Source organism: Neopsephotus bourkii, unplaced genomic scaffold (genome assembly GCF_033783945.1).
Source record: "Neopsephotus bourkii isolate Nb327-2 ecotype Australia unplaced genomic scaffold, CSIRO-AGI_Nbou_v1 NB_1707, whole genome shotgun sequence".
NCBI classification, from domain to species: domain Eukaryota; kingdom Metazoa; phylum Chordata; class Aves; order Psittaciformes; family Psittacidae; genus Neopsephotus; species Neopsephotus bourkii.
In genome coordinates, this window is record NW_026902181.1 from 1,528,992 (window position 1) to 1,547,308 (window position 18,317).

The 18,317-nt window shown below is 41.0% G+C and overlaps 1 protein-coding gene across 2 annotated transcripts in view; it reads left to right on the forward strand.

Moving 5' to 3' along the window:
* The window catches only part of MNAT1 (MNAT1 component of CDK activating kinase), a 126,333-nt gene that overhangs the window by 86,512 nt on the left and 21,504 nt on the right, over nt 1-18,317 (forward strand). The window contains exons 7-8 of one of the 2 annotated variants that reach the window (XM_061376197.1): nt 2,255-2,376; nt 8,086-8,304. In XM_061376197.1, coding sequence (XP_061232181.1) covers nt 2,255-2,376; nt 8,086-8,143 — 180 coding nt within the window. In that variant the 3' untranslated portion in view covers nt 8,144-8,304. Of the gene's footprint in view, nt 1-2,254; nt 2,377-8,085; nt 8,305-18,317 lie in introns of those variants that run through there. The other variant, XM_061376196.1, reaches the window with a different exon arrangement.

The following is an 18,317-nucleotide window of genomic DNA, read 5'->3' on the forward strand; positions in this document are numbered from 1 at the left end:
CCTCCCATGAGTTCCCAGAAATGAGCATCTGTAGCAGGATAAACGGAGGTGTGGAAAGAAGGTTGTGACGAGCCCAGTCCATTTGTCAGGAGCCTTCCTGTGTCTCTTGGCCAGCATTGGCAGAAGTTGCTCTTGTTAAAAAAGTGTTAGGAATGCAGTAGTGGCAACTCTGCTAACAGTGAGCAGCTGTTCTGGTGATGCCCTCCAGAGATGTGGCTCCTGCAATCTGAGCTGCTCCCTTTTTCCACACACAAGTAATTTCCCAAAATATTTATCATGGTTTTGAACTTTGCCTGAAACTGAATTTTCAGTTCTATGGCTGGAACAAAATTGCTCTGGATTTGGAAAGTCTGAGGCTTTTTTCACTCACCAGATGGGGGTGTGCACATGTAAGATGTTGGCATGTCCTTCCCTTCAGTTTGGCTGGAGAGAAATACACAGTTAAAAACTTAAATCTGAAAGTCTTAGTTATACATTAATGTCTTACAATGGGTGTAACATGCGCACCTGTATGTAGTTACAAGTTATAATATTTTCAGGAACTTGAATACATTGTAAATTGGCAACTTCTTGCAATATAAAGAGACCCTGCAGTTGTATCTTAAACATCATGAAGTGGGATTGAGGATGACTTTTTAACCTTCCTTTCCATACCTTTTTTTTTGTTATTTTTAAAAAATGTGTGGTTGCCTGGTTTTAATGGTGCAGCAATAGTTTGTGGCACAGAAATAACAGCATGCTAACCATGAAAGGTGAAGTGACTCATGGCTGACTTGAGAATTCTCTTCACCACATCTCACCTTCACCCTAACGGTGTTAGCAGCAGCCCCTCTGGGCTCCCAGTCAGTGCAGAAACAGGCTAGAACTGTCTGTTCTCATCACACACAGCGAGCTATTTCAATGGAAAACCTAAACTGCTGGTATTTCCACAGATATCAGCATAGATCCATAGCAGTGTTTCTCAAGCACTTGTGTCTTCAATTTTCTTGGCTATTTTCTGCAACTGTGTAAACAAAAATATCTATGCTCCAAATTCAGAAAGGTCACTGTCCCCAACCACAAATTTAATTATCATCTTTCCCCTTCTACAAACTTTTTTGCCCTCTTTAGTTAATTTTAACCCAGTATCCCACATTAAGAGCCTTGAGTTTCCACTTGAGGGAGTAGATGCTTACATGAGTGGCCCCAGGGAAGTGAAGCTCAGTATGATCACTAGTGGGAAGCCAGGGTTATACATGGTATTATACCGTGGAAAGCGTCCGATCTCTTGTTGCAGACAAAATGTCTACAAAAACAATACTACTACTTTCCTAAATTCCTGCATTTTGCAAATGTGAAGCTCAGTTTCTACAGGGGAAGCCAGGCTGTTCTGGGGGAACTCCCAGTGCTGTCTTTTTGCTGCTGCTGCTAATTTTCATGAGCACCGTAGAATACAGTAGAAAATTGAAACTGTGTGAAAGATCAACAAATCAATGTAGAATGTCATGCAGCAACATCTGTTAACTTTGGCTCTATCTCATATCCTCCTGACCCCTCCTTTCCAGCCACAAGTCTCCTGTTTTGTGAGAGCTCAGAGTGATAGGGACTTGGGGAGGGGGGGGGAATGTCTAGCTGTTTCTCAGTGGTCTGAAGGGCTTGCAAAAGTACCATCTGGAATGAAAGTTTCATGCTTGTGTGTTTCTGTATTTTTAGTTATGAAACAAATGGGAATTTGCTGAATGAATTAATTGTATTGTGCTGTGAAAGTCTATCATGAGATTTGTTATATAGGGGAGCTTACAAAAGACTGCAGGGAGAAATGAAAGCAGCCTCCCATTCTAATTAGGGCTTTCAGGAAATCATTGATTACAGAATCAAATAGGGTTGCTCAGAGACATTTGTTTGATATTACTTCTGGTAAACAAATTTTTTTCTAATAATAATTTTACTGGTGACACTGGAAGCAGCTGCACTCTCTAGTGGGTAAGCTTGCCTTCAATAAAACTCCCCCCTTTCCTCCTACCTTGTCCGTATAGTTACAGCTAATGAAACATTACTTCCAAACTATAGATCTCAGTGAAAAAATTAAATGGTGAAGAAATGGGCAGTATAATAGTATGTTTTAATGGGATGGTCTTTGCCTTGACCAGGTTAATGGTATAAGCTTGTTCCTTGCATTGCATTTTAAAATAGCCAAAACAAAACCTTGACCCGATATGTAGAAGTTTTTTACCTTTTTTTCTTGTTTGTTTTTTTTTTTTTTTTTTATAAACAGGGTCAGACTATTTCACTAGCTCCTATTCCAAAACTAGAGGAAGCTCTGTATACGTATCAGCCTCTGCAAGTGGAGACCTACGGACCGCAAGTTCCAGAGCTTGGAATGCTGGGAAGGCTGGGGTGAGTAACACATCAAGTTTTAATTCCAGTTTCATGGCATGATAGCTGGGAGTGTTACCATCTTCAGCTTGCCAACACGTAGGGGTCTTTCTTTTTTTTTTTTTCTTTCCTTTTTTGTAAGGATCTTAACGAAATACTAGACTTCCTGCCCAACCAACATTTTGTTTGGGTGGATAAGCTGAAATTTTTGGTCCTCTAGCCTTTATATATCTATTGAGAGCTGGACTGGATTGCATTAGTGTTTTTAAGGTTGTCCTTGGCAGTCATAGTGAAGTAGCTGTTCATTTTCAGTTGCACGGTATTAAAAAATAAATAAATAAAAATCTGGGGCTTAATATACCCAGCTGTAAGCCAGTAAAAATATTAAAGTTGGGCTGTTTGCCATGGAAAAGGGTAGATTTACTTGTCGACTGCTGTCTACAGTCAAACTGCATTTGTGAGAAATGAAGCACAGAGCTTAACTTTGTCAAAAGATATAATGCAGGGCTGGTCCTGTAGCTTGGCGGCATTGTGCTGTACAGCCATGTTTGGAAAGGAGTTTGGGAGCCCTCTGTGCCTGGGTGATGGAGGCTGAGAAGTCCATAAGTGATGCATCTGCTCTCTAGAGATGTGTTGTTAGCTGAAATGCCACCTGGAAAAGCACAGCTACTGGGACAGTGAGTGTCACCCAACTCATCATAGCCTAACTTTGAAGGTCAACAGCACTTAGAGCGCCTGGAAAGCTATGTGGCAGAATGAGTGCGCAGAATTGCAGGGCAAGAAAGAGCTTAAAAAATAACAGTTTATGTTTGACTGTTCAATATGAGAAAATTGAAGCCACAAAGTACTGAGCAAAGTTGAAAAAATTTAGTATGCAGTTTCAGAGACCACTGAAATCCAAACAGGAATCACTGGCACAGGAGAGATTGCATCTCATCCAGAATATTATAGAGGTATATAGGCTTTTTTAAGTAAATAAGTAACCTAATGCTTCAGAAAATTCAAGGCTGTCTGGAACTGAGGTTGTCCCCATTTTTGCTGTTTCTGTGTCCTCCTGATGCCTGTAACTTTTATCTCATATCAAGCTTCTGAGACCAAATATTAATTAGCAGTTTAACCTTGGTTAGAGCCAGATTCAGCCTTCACCACCTGTCTGGATGGAGCACAGCTGTGAGGGACCTCCAGTGTGAGGGAGTCTGGGGCTCTCTTGGCCTTAAGCCTCATCACAAATGAAAGTGGGCAGGGGGAGATGACTTGTGCAGAGAGGACTTATGCCCTATAGGCGAGTGCTGCTGTCCAGATCATCAGGAATCCTGTATGTTCCATGGCCATCTCATCTAGTTGCCTGTGACACTGGTTCAAAGGCAGCCCGGCACCCTACAAACGAAATCCTTTTAATTGTAGAGTCTGTATGCAAGCATATTTGAAGCAGCATTTGCAAGCAGTGCTCATAGCCTTTTCTTAGAGATGCTTTTGCATATGTCATTTCACTCCTCTGAGTACAAACAGAGGCTCTGGAGATGCTGGAGGAGTTGGGAGTGGTTTTGGTAGCAAGGGAAGGTGGGTCGGTGATACACACCAGAAGAGTTCCTCTGAGGCTGTTTGCAGTGGGTTCCCAGCCTGAACAACTCTAACCCTGTTCCGTGGGGTGTCTGAATACCTTAAGCCATGCAAGGCGCTTAATTTACATATTTGTATTTCTGTGTTTATATGAACTCGTGCATTTCCTGTTGATGATGAATGCTTAACTAATGTGCCTCAGTCCCTGCTTTGGGTTTTTTCAGGCAGCTGCATACAGCTGCCTGGGTGAGGCAGAAGAGCTGGGCACAATATTATCCACTCCTGTTAAAGATTTTTAGTTTCCTTGTCATTCGCACTCATACAAAGACGAGTAAAATCTTTTCGTGTTCTTGTTAATAATTTGCAGTCTGGTTAATTACTGCTGCTAAATAGCCTGGAATGTGCAGGCTATTATCATTGAGTTTCTGGAGCTAGAGTTATTGCAAAGATGATGCTGAATTGGAAACTTTGAATTCGCTTCTGGTAGCAGAATTTAATGATTTTCTTAGGGTTTTTTTTTTAAGATACAGTATATTATCTTCAAAGCACTCAATAGAGTGGCCTTTTTGAATATTCACATCTTAACCTCTTACCTTCTGCAAGACTCACTCCAGATTTCAGCATCACTGTTGCTTTTCTTTCATAGAATCATAGAGTGGTTTGGGTTGGAAGGTCCCTTAAAGATTATGTGGTTCCAACCCCCAGGCTGGGACACTGTCCTCTAGGCAAGGTTGCTCAAAGCCCCATTGAGCCAGTAAATGGTTGTAATGAACAAGACATATGGCAAGAAGATTTCTAGCAACGAGCAAGAAAAATGGTGAATCCATAAGGGATCATTTTAAAGCTTTGTTAGGGATCTCTTATAATTTAATTTTAAAATTGCTTTTTAAGATGACTTGTATTATTTGCTCATTTGGCTTTACAAATAACTTGTGTGCAGTCCAGTAAGCTTGATTCAGCATCCTCGTACTGCTGAAACTGTTTTCAGTTTCTCTTGGGGCTGTAAATTTTCTTTTTTTTTCTGTGTACAGAAACATTTAACATCCTTATGATGCATTTTTTGCCAGTGTGCTGGGAGTCTGAGAATGGCGAAGAAATAGATTTATTCCCCTGTCAACACAAATGATTGGTCTAATGTGTAGGGGCTTGTGTCCTTCAACACCCCCAACACTCCCCATTTTTTAATGGAGGAAGATTTTCTAAGAGTAATGAAATATAGGCAATAATCCTGAATTACACTGAATTACGTGGCTTTCTGGGAGCAACATGTATTACAGTAACTTATAGACTGTATTTAACCTTAATGGCAGTAGGAGTGAAGCATTATTGGAGCCATCCTCTGATAGAGATTGCCTTGACTATGCATCTGTGGGATTACTGCAGGGAAGTCTTGGCACCTGGTGAATACACCCTGAATGTGCCAGGTTGGTGATGGCCTGATCTGGATGATAAAGATCACTTCGGGTGTTCAGGCTGTGAGGACCAACTCATGCCTATCTCAGATGTCAAATGGAAATATGGCTTGAAGAAGAAGGGAAAACATGTATGAGGGCATCTCCCAAACCTGTGGTGCTGTCCTTGGAGAAAAGTGTCTCAGATCACTGTAATGTGCCTGTCCTGGAGGCAGGCTCTGCAGCTGCCTGTCAGTCCATGATGAGTAATAGTCCTGGGTCTGTGTATCTTGGTTGGTACTCTAAATTACTGAGCTGTTCAGTGATGTGCTTTGGGAAACTGTTGGTTTCTGGTTTGAGTTGAAGGCAACTTGCTGATAGGAGTCATGTTTAGAGAGCCCTGTGTTATCAAAGGCCCTACTAGCACTTCTGCTATGACTGGAAACAGATCGGTGTACTTTGACTGAAGTTGGGAATGTCATTGTTTGGGTCAAATTGGTCCAAATCTGTTGAACTGCCGAAGTCATTGCAGGGTTGTGTGACCTGCCATGGCTTTCATGGAGTGGAGGTGTGTGGTTGAGAGAGGGAGCAGAAGCGCCTGGATGCTGAGGCACTCAAACCATTAGTTTACTTCGAAGTTTCCTTAGAAGAGCAAAAAAAGCCTTACTTTGCCCTCTTTCCCCCTCTCTCCCTGTGTTTTAGCTGAGCACACTGAATTTGTGTGGTTGGAGGTCTGGATTTTTCTTACTGCAAAACAAAAGAGATGAAAAAATATAAAAAACTTTGACATGCCAAGTAGTGAAAGAGCAGAACAGGATGGGGACGGAAATTAGTTTGTTGTTTTAAAAATGTATGTTTGTTTTGTAGTTTTGATTAAGGAAACCAAAACAAAAAACCAAAACAAAATGCAAAACCAAAACACAAAAACCTGAGGATCAAAATGATGGTTGGTTGAGCTTGAGAATGTAAAGACATTCTTGGCATTAATTGTAAGTATGCATGGCAAGCTGGAGCAGCCACACAGCGTTCTCACACCAAGTATTTACAGCTGTGGAAGAGCCATACGCAAGCTACTTAAAACCTGACTATAAATCCTATAAATCGAAAATCTGCTGATGTGATTAACATTTTGGGTAAAGATGTGTGAACTTTGTCTCAAAGTTTAGAAATAGTTGTAATCCAAGTGGATTGTACTCTTAACACAGTCCTATTCTTGCAAAATAAGGGCAATTTACAAGTAAGATAAGAATTTCTGTTTGCTCTCCACTTAAAAATTCTCTGCCTTTACAGAGAGCTTTTGTACAGGCCTTGAAACCAAGTCAAGCCTGGGCTGCTTAAAATAAAACTGTGTTTGCCTACTTAACTTTCTCTGGAGAGCTACATCCTGAATATATACATGTGAATATAAATACCAGGTTTACTCCAAATATCTGTACTTTTCTTTAGGGAAAAATGTGGCTTCCTTTTCATCTATCAACTTGTTTTCATGTACAATCACATTGTTAGCAGTGCTGCAGTTAATTGGCGTTTTGTTTAAACATGATGCAAATAGTGGTGAACACTAATCTAATGAGGATAAGTAATATACTTTGATAATTTAAAAGCTAAAATGGCATTTAGTGTAGATTTAAAAATTAAGGACAAGTACTGAAGCAAAATCAGAGTAGCATGGAAGTCTGTACATACAACAAATGTCTTTTAGCCCACTGTGATTAATAAACAACTGGATTGTTTCATTACTTTTTTCCTGGTGTAGGGCAGCTCAGTCATTTTAAATTTCGAATTAAGATGAGGTTGGATTTCATATCTGTTGGAGCTTTGTAAGCATTTAATTTTTAACCTTCATTTCAAGTGGAAAATTTCTGCATATTTCTTTGTTGTACAGTGTTGTAGAGTAATTTGAAACACATGTAGAGTTCTGGCACTTACTCTAGAAATGACTCGTGTAACTTCTTTGCTGTCAATCATAATGATTTTTTTCCTTAAGTAAGGCAATAGTAAGGATACTCTCCAAACTCTTCTTAAGCCATAGCTGATGTGGTCTTTCGCCAGACTAGTTTTTGCTAAACTCCCGTCAGTGTCTGTGTTGGGTTCAGGACAGTGAAATAACTGAATCGATTTTGAAGGGGTGACAGGACCACTGGGCCTTAAAAGTTGTAGCAGGTGATTTGTCACTGAGGTATGCTGATATTTCTTGAATCTTGGAAAAGGAGAAAAGCCACAAATGGAGGGCTTACTTGATCTGCTTTGGACCATTGATACTGAACACTGAATTCATTCTGCTCCTTCGAATAGAATACAGTTTTTCAGTAAGCTCAGTAGTCAGAGTCAAAAGATTGAGTAAAAGCAAGGAAAGCTTGTCTTGCTTTGGAGGGCAGGAGAGGGCTGCACTCCTTCTTGCAGGAATTCTCTTGGCTACCAAGGCATATGGTCTGTATTTCCCAGTGTCTCCTCTTGCGGGCCAGATGCAATCCTCAGTAGAAAGATTTCTGTCAGCCGCAGTGCATTTTGAATCTGGCACCTAATGGATGAGAACTGGTAAGTAAGAAGTGATTATGGCTTTACAGACAGCCACATTTGCATACAGCCTTTTACAGTGAAGTATTTTTTCTTCATTTCATCATGAATAATTGAATAAAAAGTATTGTATGGATACTTTTTTTTTTTAATAGTGAGTATGGACAAGTGAACAATCTGTTTCAAAAGAGGGTGGAAGGAAACAGAACTGTGTGTAAACCATCTTAATTTGGTTTTATTCTGGCTGTCTCTCATTTTGCAGGCACTCCCGAAACCTCCATAGCTTTATACTTCTCATACCTCTTGCATGGTGCCTATAAAGACTGCCTAAAGAAACTCTTTTGTATTGCTTTAGCATACTATAGAAATCCTACAGGTTTTGTTGTAGGATTTTGGAAGGATGCAAGTTCCCTATAGAGGAGGTTGATTAGCACCAATTTTTCCAGCCAAATGGAAATCAAGGAAAGGAGTGCAGCTTTTAGTAAGTCTGAAATTTTACTGTTTAAGAAATAGGCTTTCTGGCAAAAATGTCTATGAGCATTTCAAACGACACCCTGTAGTATATGGTGTTTTGCATGGAGCTCTTCTGTCAAGATCATTAGCAATTGAATATATTAAAAGTGGACTGCTTATGAAACAGAGTTTTTGCTTCCTGCCCGCCCACCTGTGGGTATAGTGTGGGTTCTGTAACTGTAAAAGGTCTCAGGAGGGTTATAAAAGCAGAGAATATGGAAAATATATAAAGAAACAAAGAAGGAAGCCTGCATACACCATGTAGTTTCTTATATGTAAAGTTGGCTGTAGTTGTATATGTATCACTAAATTAACCTCAAAAGCTGTCCATGACAGCAGAATGTCCGTAGTAATTGTTTTTGTTGGCGTTTGGCTTCAGAATTAACTCATCGATCTAACATGAGTCTCTGTATTTGGAATACTGGCCTGTTAATGTTGTTTTACTTTTTCATGCGATCATGGAAAAAATATGTTTCTGCTCGAAGCAGTTGTCAAACAAGCTTCTTTCATCGACAATCAGACACAGGGCAGCTGAGTAAGGCTGTTTAGTCTAGAATAAATACTCGAGAGATTACAAGGTCGCTGTAGGAAATGTAATTATACCATTTATTCCAGAATAGTCTTTTTGTAGTGTGGGCTTGCAGAATACTAAATCATGCATTTATTAAAATACATATAATGTAAAGGGAAAAAAAAAAGGCAAGACTTTAACATAAGAAATGGAGAATTGTCTGGCAAAATGTATCACAGGATTAACCAGTAAATACTGTTGTTTTTTTTTTAACTGAACATAGGTGGGAAGCAAACCCTGAATTGTCTCTGCAGGTGTAGAAGCAATGCTATGAAGTAGGCAGCTAAACTAGTGTCAGGCAAAGCTGTCTGCTGATGGATTATAATGTGGCAGGAAGCATTCAGCAGTTGTGTGGGCCAAATGGTGCTATATTCTGTACTCTTTGCATTTTGCCAAATCAAAGCCTTATTACTATCAGCCTACTTGAAAATATCTGATTGTGATAGTTGTTACCTGTTACTGAAAGCCTTGCTTTGTTTTCATCCTTCCCTTCATCCTCTGCATTGATATTGCTATTGATGTATCATCCTCCAGTGACTTTGTGCGTCCACACACTTGACTTCTTTGGTTGTCCTCCATCAGCTTAGAAAACGTATTTTTGTAGAACTCAAGTTTTACATCTTCTGTGGCTTCTGTAAAGTTACGTGGTTTGAGAGAAGTAGTTTTTGTGCTCAGTATTTTCTTTTTCTTTACTTTTTTCCCTCCTTGCTTTTCCTGCACTCCATCATATTGTCCTGTGAGTACCTCTGAATCCTCAGCCAGGTGTATTATTGGGAATTGTGTAGCTGCCACAAGAAAAACAGTATGTTTTGCATGTGCAGGAGGGATCTTCCCTGCTTATTTCTCACTTCAGCAACAGGAGGGCCTCAGTTTCCTCCGGCAAAGCTCGTCTGGGGGCCTCTGGGACAGAGCCCCCAGATGCTTTCTTTAAGCCCAGACTACAGAGAGAGGACCATCTTTGTGAGGAGGAGTGGAATCTGTCTGATGGTTGTCATGTAGAATATAGGAGCACTTTGAAGACCACAGCTGAGAGGAGGAAATCCTCTTAAACATCTGAGCATCACTCCTGTTGTACTTGGCCATGAAGAATGGCGGAGAGATGTCATGACAAGGAGCTGCTCAGGGGCAGTTGAGGCAAACACTCATGGCTTTCTGTAGGGCCCTCTTAATTTGCCCTCTACAGCATTGTAAAAATCCATTGTAATAAAACTGCAAGAAGGAAGGCTGAAAAGAGGAAGAGGCTTCCTAGGCTCTTCAACATTATTGTTTCAAGAAGGGGGAGTTACGTGTAACATTTAGACTCAATGGGATGGCCAGCAAAATAGGTGAAAATAAAGCCAGAAATGATGCATCTTCTTGACTTTGACACTGATAAATGTAGTTGTGAATCAGCCTTCCAAACGAAAATTGTTTGATTGGGTATCAAATGGCTGAATTACAAGTTTCCTGAAGTGGCGGAGAGAGGCATGGGAGTGTCTTGCTTTAAGCTTTGTGCAGCTTTTTGAGCTGTTGCTTGTGATTCTTTAAGCCCCTTCAGATAGCTTTGTTGCAGCTTTCTTCTTAATGAGTAGCATTTCTCACAGTGATCAGGAGTCTTATTGGTGCCCAGAGAAGCTGCATGGGGTGAGACACCTCATAGATGTTTTACCTTCCCAAGAAAAAGCTTCAGCTGGAGCTTGTGAGTACCCACAAGACCAAGCCGTAAGAAATGAGACTGCAGTTGTTCTGGCACAACTTAGAAAGGAGAGGAAAACTGAAGCTCTTTGGGTCTTTGAAATTGGAAGATGTCCAAGAACAGGTAAAAGGTTATTGTCTTGTGTGTCCTTGTAGTTAGAGGCTCATGTGTGTTGGGTCAAGAGGGCAAAAGAGGAACCCAAGCCTTTTACAAATAAATAAATGCCCCAAAAGCGTAGCTGTTCTTAGCTTTGTGTGTTCTGGACCCCTTTTATTCATCATGAACACTAATGACATGAGGTGCTTTTAATTCAGAGTCTCTTAAATGCTGGTATTTACAGGATGGGTATATGTTCAATGAATTCTTTAAATACTAGTCATTGTAATCATCCACTGCTTTCATTTCAAATAAGCCTTTGTATCAAATGATTGAGTTATTACCTGGCTGCTTGACACCTGCAGTTAGGTTGCTGGCAGTGTGGAAGCTGGCTTGTGGTGCTGTCTGTGCAGTGCTTTGCCTCAGCTAGTACACCCCACAGCAAGGCCAGTAAACATGTCCATTTACACACGTGGAGCATGCAGCAGCACCCACTTGAGCTAAGAAAGAGAGGACTGACCCCTGAACAGTTAGCAGTCTTGTGAAGATTGGTGGCACTAAACAGACAGCTACAGAAGCCGTGATTAATTCAGCATGGTCTTAAAAATGCTCTTTTTTTTTTTCCTCCCTTGGGTTAGGGATATAATCCATGTTTCCTATCATGCTCTACAGCTTTGAATTGTTTTAATTTTAGTGGGCTGCCTACAGGGGTTGAAGAACATACCTGCAGTTAAGTTGGCTGGCTGGAAATCACATATACGCATTTAGGAACTGGTTTTCATGGCTTTGTTTTTAATGCCTTGCTTAATAGTTAGTTGAAAACTGTTCTAGGTAAACAACGCATGTAGAGCCAGACTTCCAGAAGGAATTGGGTTGTTTGCTTCTCTCTCTTCCAAACTTAGGCATTCAAGTTAGGCCACATTTGTAATAACAAAATAGGGGTTTGAACATAATTGGACTTCACAGATGAACTATTGCTGAGGCCTGAAGGTAACGCCACCATATTTTTGTTTCTTTACCTAACTGGTATTAAATGTAAAAACATAAATCCTTTTCAGTGGGAGAGGAGAAGGGGAGATGGTTTTCATTTGGCATAATTTCCTGTGAGACGTAGTTCTAAACAAGGCCCATATTTACACAAGACAATACAGTTTTACATGTACTGGTATATCCAGCACACTTTAAAATTGTTTAGCCAGCTCTGGGTATTAAATACCTTCACAATAAATGTGTTTAATAAAAGTAGATGAAGTTTGAAATAATTTTTGAAGAATTTTACAGTAGAAACACCAGTTAAATCAACCCCATTGCAGTAATAAATGTCACAAAAACAATTAATTATACTTGCTTGCCACTGCAAAATCAATTGTGTAACTGTTCTTCTAAAACTGACTTTTACATTACTAAATCCTAAACACTACACTTCTGTAACTTGTCAAAATCAGGTTTTGGTTAATAGATATTTTCAGTGATGTAATGGGAACTTCTGGCATGGAGTCAGAATATAATGGACTGTGATTAATGTTTTAATAAGCACTTTTCTTCTGCTTATGATGCAGCAGTGAAATGGTTTCCTGCTTAGATTGATAGAACAGCAGGTGTGCGTACATACTTTTTTTCTTTCAGTAAGAGTAAGTTTTTCAATTCTTCTGCTTGAAAACATTTAATGTTTTTCCTTGAGTCAAGTGCTGCTGATTGGGGGCTTTCAGTTTGTTTGTTTTAAATCCAGCTATTGCCGGTATTTGTCATGGTGATGTGGAGGGTGCCATGGAAACCGTTTCAGTACTTAAAGTAATTGCTTTGCAAAAGGGGAAACTCATTAGTTTAAAAAATAGTTTTGATATATTGATGTTTTCTTCAGTGAAAGGATTTGTTTTAAAATAGTGTTAGAGTAATTCAAAAGTGTGTGAGTACAAAGTATAGTGTTGAAAATATTAGCAGGTTAGATTTATTATTTAAGTTGATGTAATACACTTGCTACATGCTTGGTTACTTTTGAACTAGAAGTGATTGTGTTTTTCTGTATTTGAAATATTTCTACTTAAAATAAAAAGTCTATTTTAATAACTGTTTTTTAAGGACCCATTAATCCAGATTTGTTGCAGGGATAGGTTTTTTTTGCTTAGAGTTCCAGACTTCTGTTGTCTTGATGTACTGATGAGGTGGTATTTCTTCTAAGATGCTGCTTAAGGTGAGCATATTCTCTATACTCTTAACATCCCACTAATTTCAGGGGATGGTTGTGCACTTGATCTCCACTATCCCTCAGCAGACTAATATATATAAGAAGAATACATATATGCGCAACACAGAGCATGACAGCTACCTTCTGTTTAAAACGAAGTAGTCTCTCTTCTTTCCTTTTCACTGTCCTTGTAGGCTGGATAGTAGCAAGGAATATACCTGCAATGGGGAGAGAGAAGAGGGTGAACCCCGTAGAAAGAGGACATCCAGTGTCTTAGGTATTGGGGGCATTACTCCACCAGACAAGACTCCAGGCACCTCTGCTCTCTCATTTCAAAAAGTCAGGCAAGCCTTTCTGGAAAGATAGAAAAGGTGCTGTGGTCCTGTCTCCAATGCAGGTGCTCTTCTCTTTTTTTCTGCTGACGTTAATTGAGATTCAAGATAACAGGTAGTTTCTCCATCTGTTTGTTCTTTCCCCTAAGCCCGGGAATCTTGGTAACTCCTCTGTTCCCAGAAGTATCAACACATGCTTTAATTTTTCCATCAACTTTGGAAAAAATGCAGATATCGTTGGACTTTTGTTTTTAATATTTATTGAGAATTTGCCAAACAGCCTCTATATCTTGGTTTTATGCCAGCTCTCTGTACTGGGGGAGCATCTGCCTTGATAGAGCAGGTTAGTCATGTATTTCCTTTATTTGCTACTGCTGCGTTTATCTAGTTCTCCCTTAAAAAGATGCAGAAGGTGAGTTCTGGCTGCTATATTTATTTCCTGACTCTGTTCCAGAATTCATGAGGAAATGCTCATGAGTAAAGCCAAAAAAAATCTACACCTCTTCTCCCCTTCCTGTCATTAGAAGGTTCCTTCTCTCCTCCTCCGATTTTCACATTTAGGTCCTGATGGATTGGGCAGATTTCTTGCTCTGTGGTCATTGATTCTGTTAATTGTCAAAACGCATTCCAGAAACGAGAGAGAAAAGGAGATCTGCGCTATGAGGCCATCTCAAACTTGGAAGCATAAAACCTCTGGTGTTCCAGACACTCTTCAGCACACAGTTTATTTTGGAGCTAAAGGTCCCACAGATACATGGTCTGCAAACAATCTAAAATATGGAAAGAAAACTGCCTTTTTTCTTCCCCTTCCCCCCCCCCCCCCTTCTTTTATTCCATGATGTAGGTGCATCCTACTTTTTTTTTTTTTCCTCACCAGAAGAGAAGCAAATACTGTTTGGAAGGTGTGAGTACAGTAGGAAAGTTTGCTTTCAAAAGTCTGCTGTGAGTGAGTAGTCCTGTGCCTTGAGCAGTCCAGGCCACAGGATCCTTTTTCTTGATCTTTTGGCTTTTGTCTAAGAGCAGACACTAAAGTTACTGTTTTTGTGAAACTTCTCTCTCATTCTCACTCATCCAGAAGTAGTCTAAAGACTTCTTAGGTCTGCTGTATTTGCTCTGTTTATCCGGCCCTTAAATGTGCTTGGAAAAGCATGGGCTGCAGAAGAACATAAAAACCTAGTGTCATCCAGTTCCACAAATAGGTGAGTACTCAGGAGCGGTGTAACAGCTGGTACTGACCCTGGACATGACAGCAATGTTCATTCAGTGCAACAACTGCCCTCCTTGCCATTTTTCATGAATTCCCACAGCCAGACTCCTACCCTGCCTTCTCCTAGGAGCCACAGGAAGCTCATGTGTTCCCCGACTTGGTTTTGGATCTAGGGTCAAGCTGCTGTTCTGAAAAATTCCTATTGCTTGGGTGCTGAGGGCAGCAGCTTTAAAAATAAGTGAAAGCTCATGGAGGTCCAGTTCTTCTCCTGGCCCTGCAGAGGGAATTTATAGTGGCTTTGGTGAGAACAAGTTTAGATCTATAGAGGTGCCTTTGTTCCTACCCTTGGGCAGTATGTGTGGATGCTACTTTTCTTTTGCAGCACAGCGGGTGAACTGTGTGTGCTCACAGGCACTTTCATGTAATAGAGGAGTGTGCTCAACATGGCTCAGGGATGTTTGCAAATGGAGCAAAGGAATGCAGCTACCTGTATGACAGAGAGCTGTGGCAGTCAAGCAGTGTGCTAGTGCTGCAGGCTGTTCATCAAGCCCAGTTAGTAGGTATTTGGCTTTGCTGGGAGCTGTTGGCTGCTAGTTGACTTTCCTGTATTTCAGAACAGAAGTACTGAAAAAAATGGAGTTATCTGCTTAGATCAGCTGCCCATATGTGCTGTGGTAGCAGGTTTCACGGGCTGTCTGCCCTGGGAATTTAAGATCTGAGAAGAAAATCAGTGTCTTGTCTTTTCATGCTTTTTTTATCCCCTTAGAAAAATACTTGGTGAGTGGGGCTAGTAAATATGTTGGATTTCAGTGCTTGTGTACGGGTCCAGTTTGCACCTTCCTCATGCATGTGCACAAATCTTGTTTCCATGGGAATAGCAGCACAGTAGTGGAGTTTCATGTAAGTGTCAGCATCTGCCCAGGAGTGAAAGGTAAGTGCAGCAGGGGTTCTAGTCTTGACCTCCAGAGAAATCTGGAGGGTATTTGCTACTTACAGCAGGGAGGGCCACATAATATGGAATGGCTGGGTGGGGGTGATAATACTGGCTACTGGCATTTTAAAAGAACAGTGCATCCTCTCTTTTGGGCTGCTCTGAAGGATAATTATTTGTAACAAATCCCACAGGTTTTGTTGACTCATGACTTATATTTTGGTTTTATTCAGCATTTTTTTGCCCTTTCTGAGGGCTCCAGCAGCTGAAACAGCATTGTCTTGCCGCACGGCAGTTTCAGCTGAGCCTCGTGTTTGAAGTGGCAACACTGCTAAATAATTGTGACTTGTTTTTAGAACAGCATGTCAGCTGCCAGTTTCCTTAAGAAAGCAAAAGCAATATGAAAAGCCAGGAACACAAATAAAGGAGAGGCTTTAAAATCCTTCTCATGTAAAAAAAAAAACCTCAGAAAAACCAAACCCAAAACAAACCCAAAAAACACCTCAACAAAAAAGGCTCAGAAGACGTGCTGAATTTAGCAAAATATCTTGAAGCACTAGGAAAGTGACATCTAAATAAGTATGTGTGCTCCTTGATTCCTTTCACCTTCTTTCCTCTCCCGTTTCTCCAGCCCGTACATAAACTCATTGATTACATTTTCTCTTAATGAGCTGTTTACAGAAATTTTGCCTTTTCCTCGGGTTTGCATGCTCTCAGAATAGCTACCACATGGTGAGGGTAGTGCAAGGGGGAATGAGAGCTCCCAGAAACTCCCTACTTCCTTGCACAGTGGTGAAGAAATTGCATTGAAACCACAGATTCTCCCAAGAAGAGGGTAGGATTTAGGGCATCAAAATAAGTGCTCTGAGAGCACACTGGGCACTCGGAAGAGCTGAAATTTCTGCTGGAATGATGTTACTGATACATATGTTTCTGTGTGCATATGTGTATATGCATATATCATTATATATAATTTTACATTTACAGTGTAATAACTCCTTGTTGCTATTGCTGTGATATTTTTAAGTGTTTCTGTAGGCAGTGACAATGCATTGATTGTTTTAGCAATGACAGCTGCAGATAGGTGTTTTGCCCCAAAAGAGAGAAGCTAATGCTCGGAGAGCTTATTGAAGGAAAACAGGTTGAGTACTGGATAGACAAAGGTAACATTTTCTAGAGCAGCTAATTGAATGAAGACTCTATTGTGCTAGTTTTACTGAACTGCAGGCTGTAAATTGGTTAAAAACACTAGCTCAGAACAATCAGACTAGAGAAGGAAAGGTGTTGGAAGCACAGTGTTTAAGGATGTATTGGCGAATGGGGCAGTGTGTGCTGTTTGTTAGGTGCTTGCAGAACTGCCCAGGAGGAGCGCAACCACCCAGAGAGATGAATCAGATCTGATCCTGTCCTGTCCTGTCCTCTGTAGTCTTCGTTAAATCAAGTAGGCTAAAATCCTCAGAGGCAGTTATGCACCAAAGTACCTTCCTTGGTAGTTCGGCATCACTCCATATGTAAATCCTTCCTTTTCTTTTTTGTTTTGGTTTTCCTCCCCATTTCCCTACTTGTATTACTTTGTGTATGTATCCACCTCCTTAGCTGCAGAAGTAACGAGAGTTCAGGTTCTGTAAGTTGGCCACTGTTATCTCTGTAGTGTTTCCAGTATTTATTAATTTGTGCAGTGCTGTGACTTGTGCGATATGTTCCTTGCTCCTAGCTGCATGATGTTTGCTATTGAACTGTCTCTAGTTGGAAGAAATCTGTATTAGTAAATGCTGTAGATTAGCCTGAATAATTTATCTGTTTTCCCAGCCCCCTCAGATTTTTGAACAGCTGTGCCTTTTACAGGGAGTGACTTTTATATTTTCTTTCAAATCATAGATGAAAGTTGTTGAGAATCACTGGGATAAAACAAGACCCCTCCAGGGAAAATACCTTGTCAGATAATGAATCCCCACTTAAAATTATTTCTTGAGATCTGTGTAAATAACAATTAATTATTTTTTTCTTGGTGTAGCACCTATGAAACTAATTTGAATGTGGTCCTTAAAGGCTCATAGAATAGTTAGGGTTGGAAAGGACCTAAGGTCATCTAGTTCCAACCCCCCTGCCATGGGCAGGGACACCTCACACTAAACAATGTCACCCAAGGCTCTGTCCAACCTAGCCTTGAACACTGCCAGGAATGGAGCATTCACAGCCTCCCTGGGCAACCCATTCCAGTGCCTCACCACCCTTACAGTAAAGGACTTCTTCCTTATATCCAATCTAAACTTCCCCTGTTTTAAGTTTGAACCCGTTGACCCTTGTCCTATCACTGCAGTCCCTAGTGAAGAGTCCCTCCCCAGCATCCTCATAGGCCCCCTTCAGATACTGGAAGGCTGCTATGAGGTCTCCACGCAGCCTTCTCTTCTCCAGGCTGAACAGCCCCAACTTCCTCAGCCTGTCTTCATACAGGAGGTGCTCCAGTCCCCTGATCATTCTCGTGGCCCTCCTCTGGACTTGTTCCAACAGTTCCATGTCCTTCTTACGTTGAGGACACCAGAACTGCACACAATACTCCAAGTGAGGTCTCATGAGAGCAGAGTAGAGGGGCAGGATCACCTCCTTTGACCTGCTGATCACACTCCTTTCGATGCAGCCCAGGTATGAAGACAGGCTGAGAAAGTTGGGGCTGTTCAGCCTGGAGAAGAGAAGGCTGCATGGAGACCTCATAGCAGCCTTCCAGTATCTGAAGGGGGCCTATAGGGATGCTGGGGAGGGACTCTTCATTAGGGACTTTAGTGAAAGGACAAGGGGTAGCAGGTTAAAACTTAAACAGGGGAAGTTTAGATTGGATATAAGGAAGAAGTTCTTTCCTGTAAGGGTGGTGAGGCACTGGAATGGGTTGCCCAGGGAAGCTGTGAATGCTCCATCCCTGGCGGTGTTCAAGGCCAGGTTGGACAGAGCCTTGGGTGACATGGTTTAGTGTGAGGTATCCCTGCCCA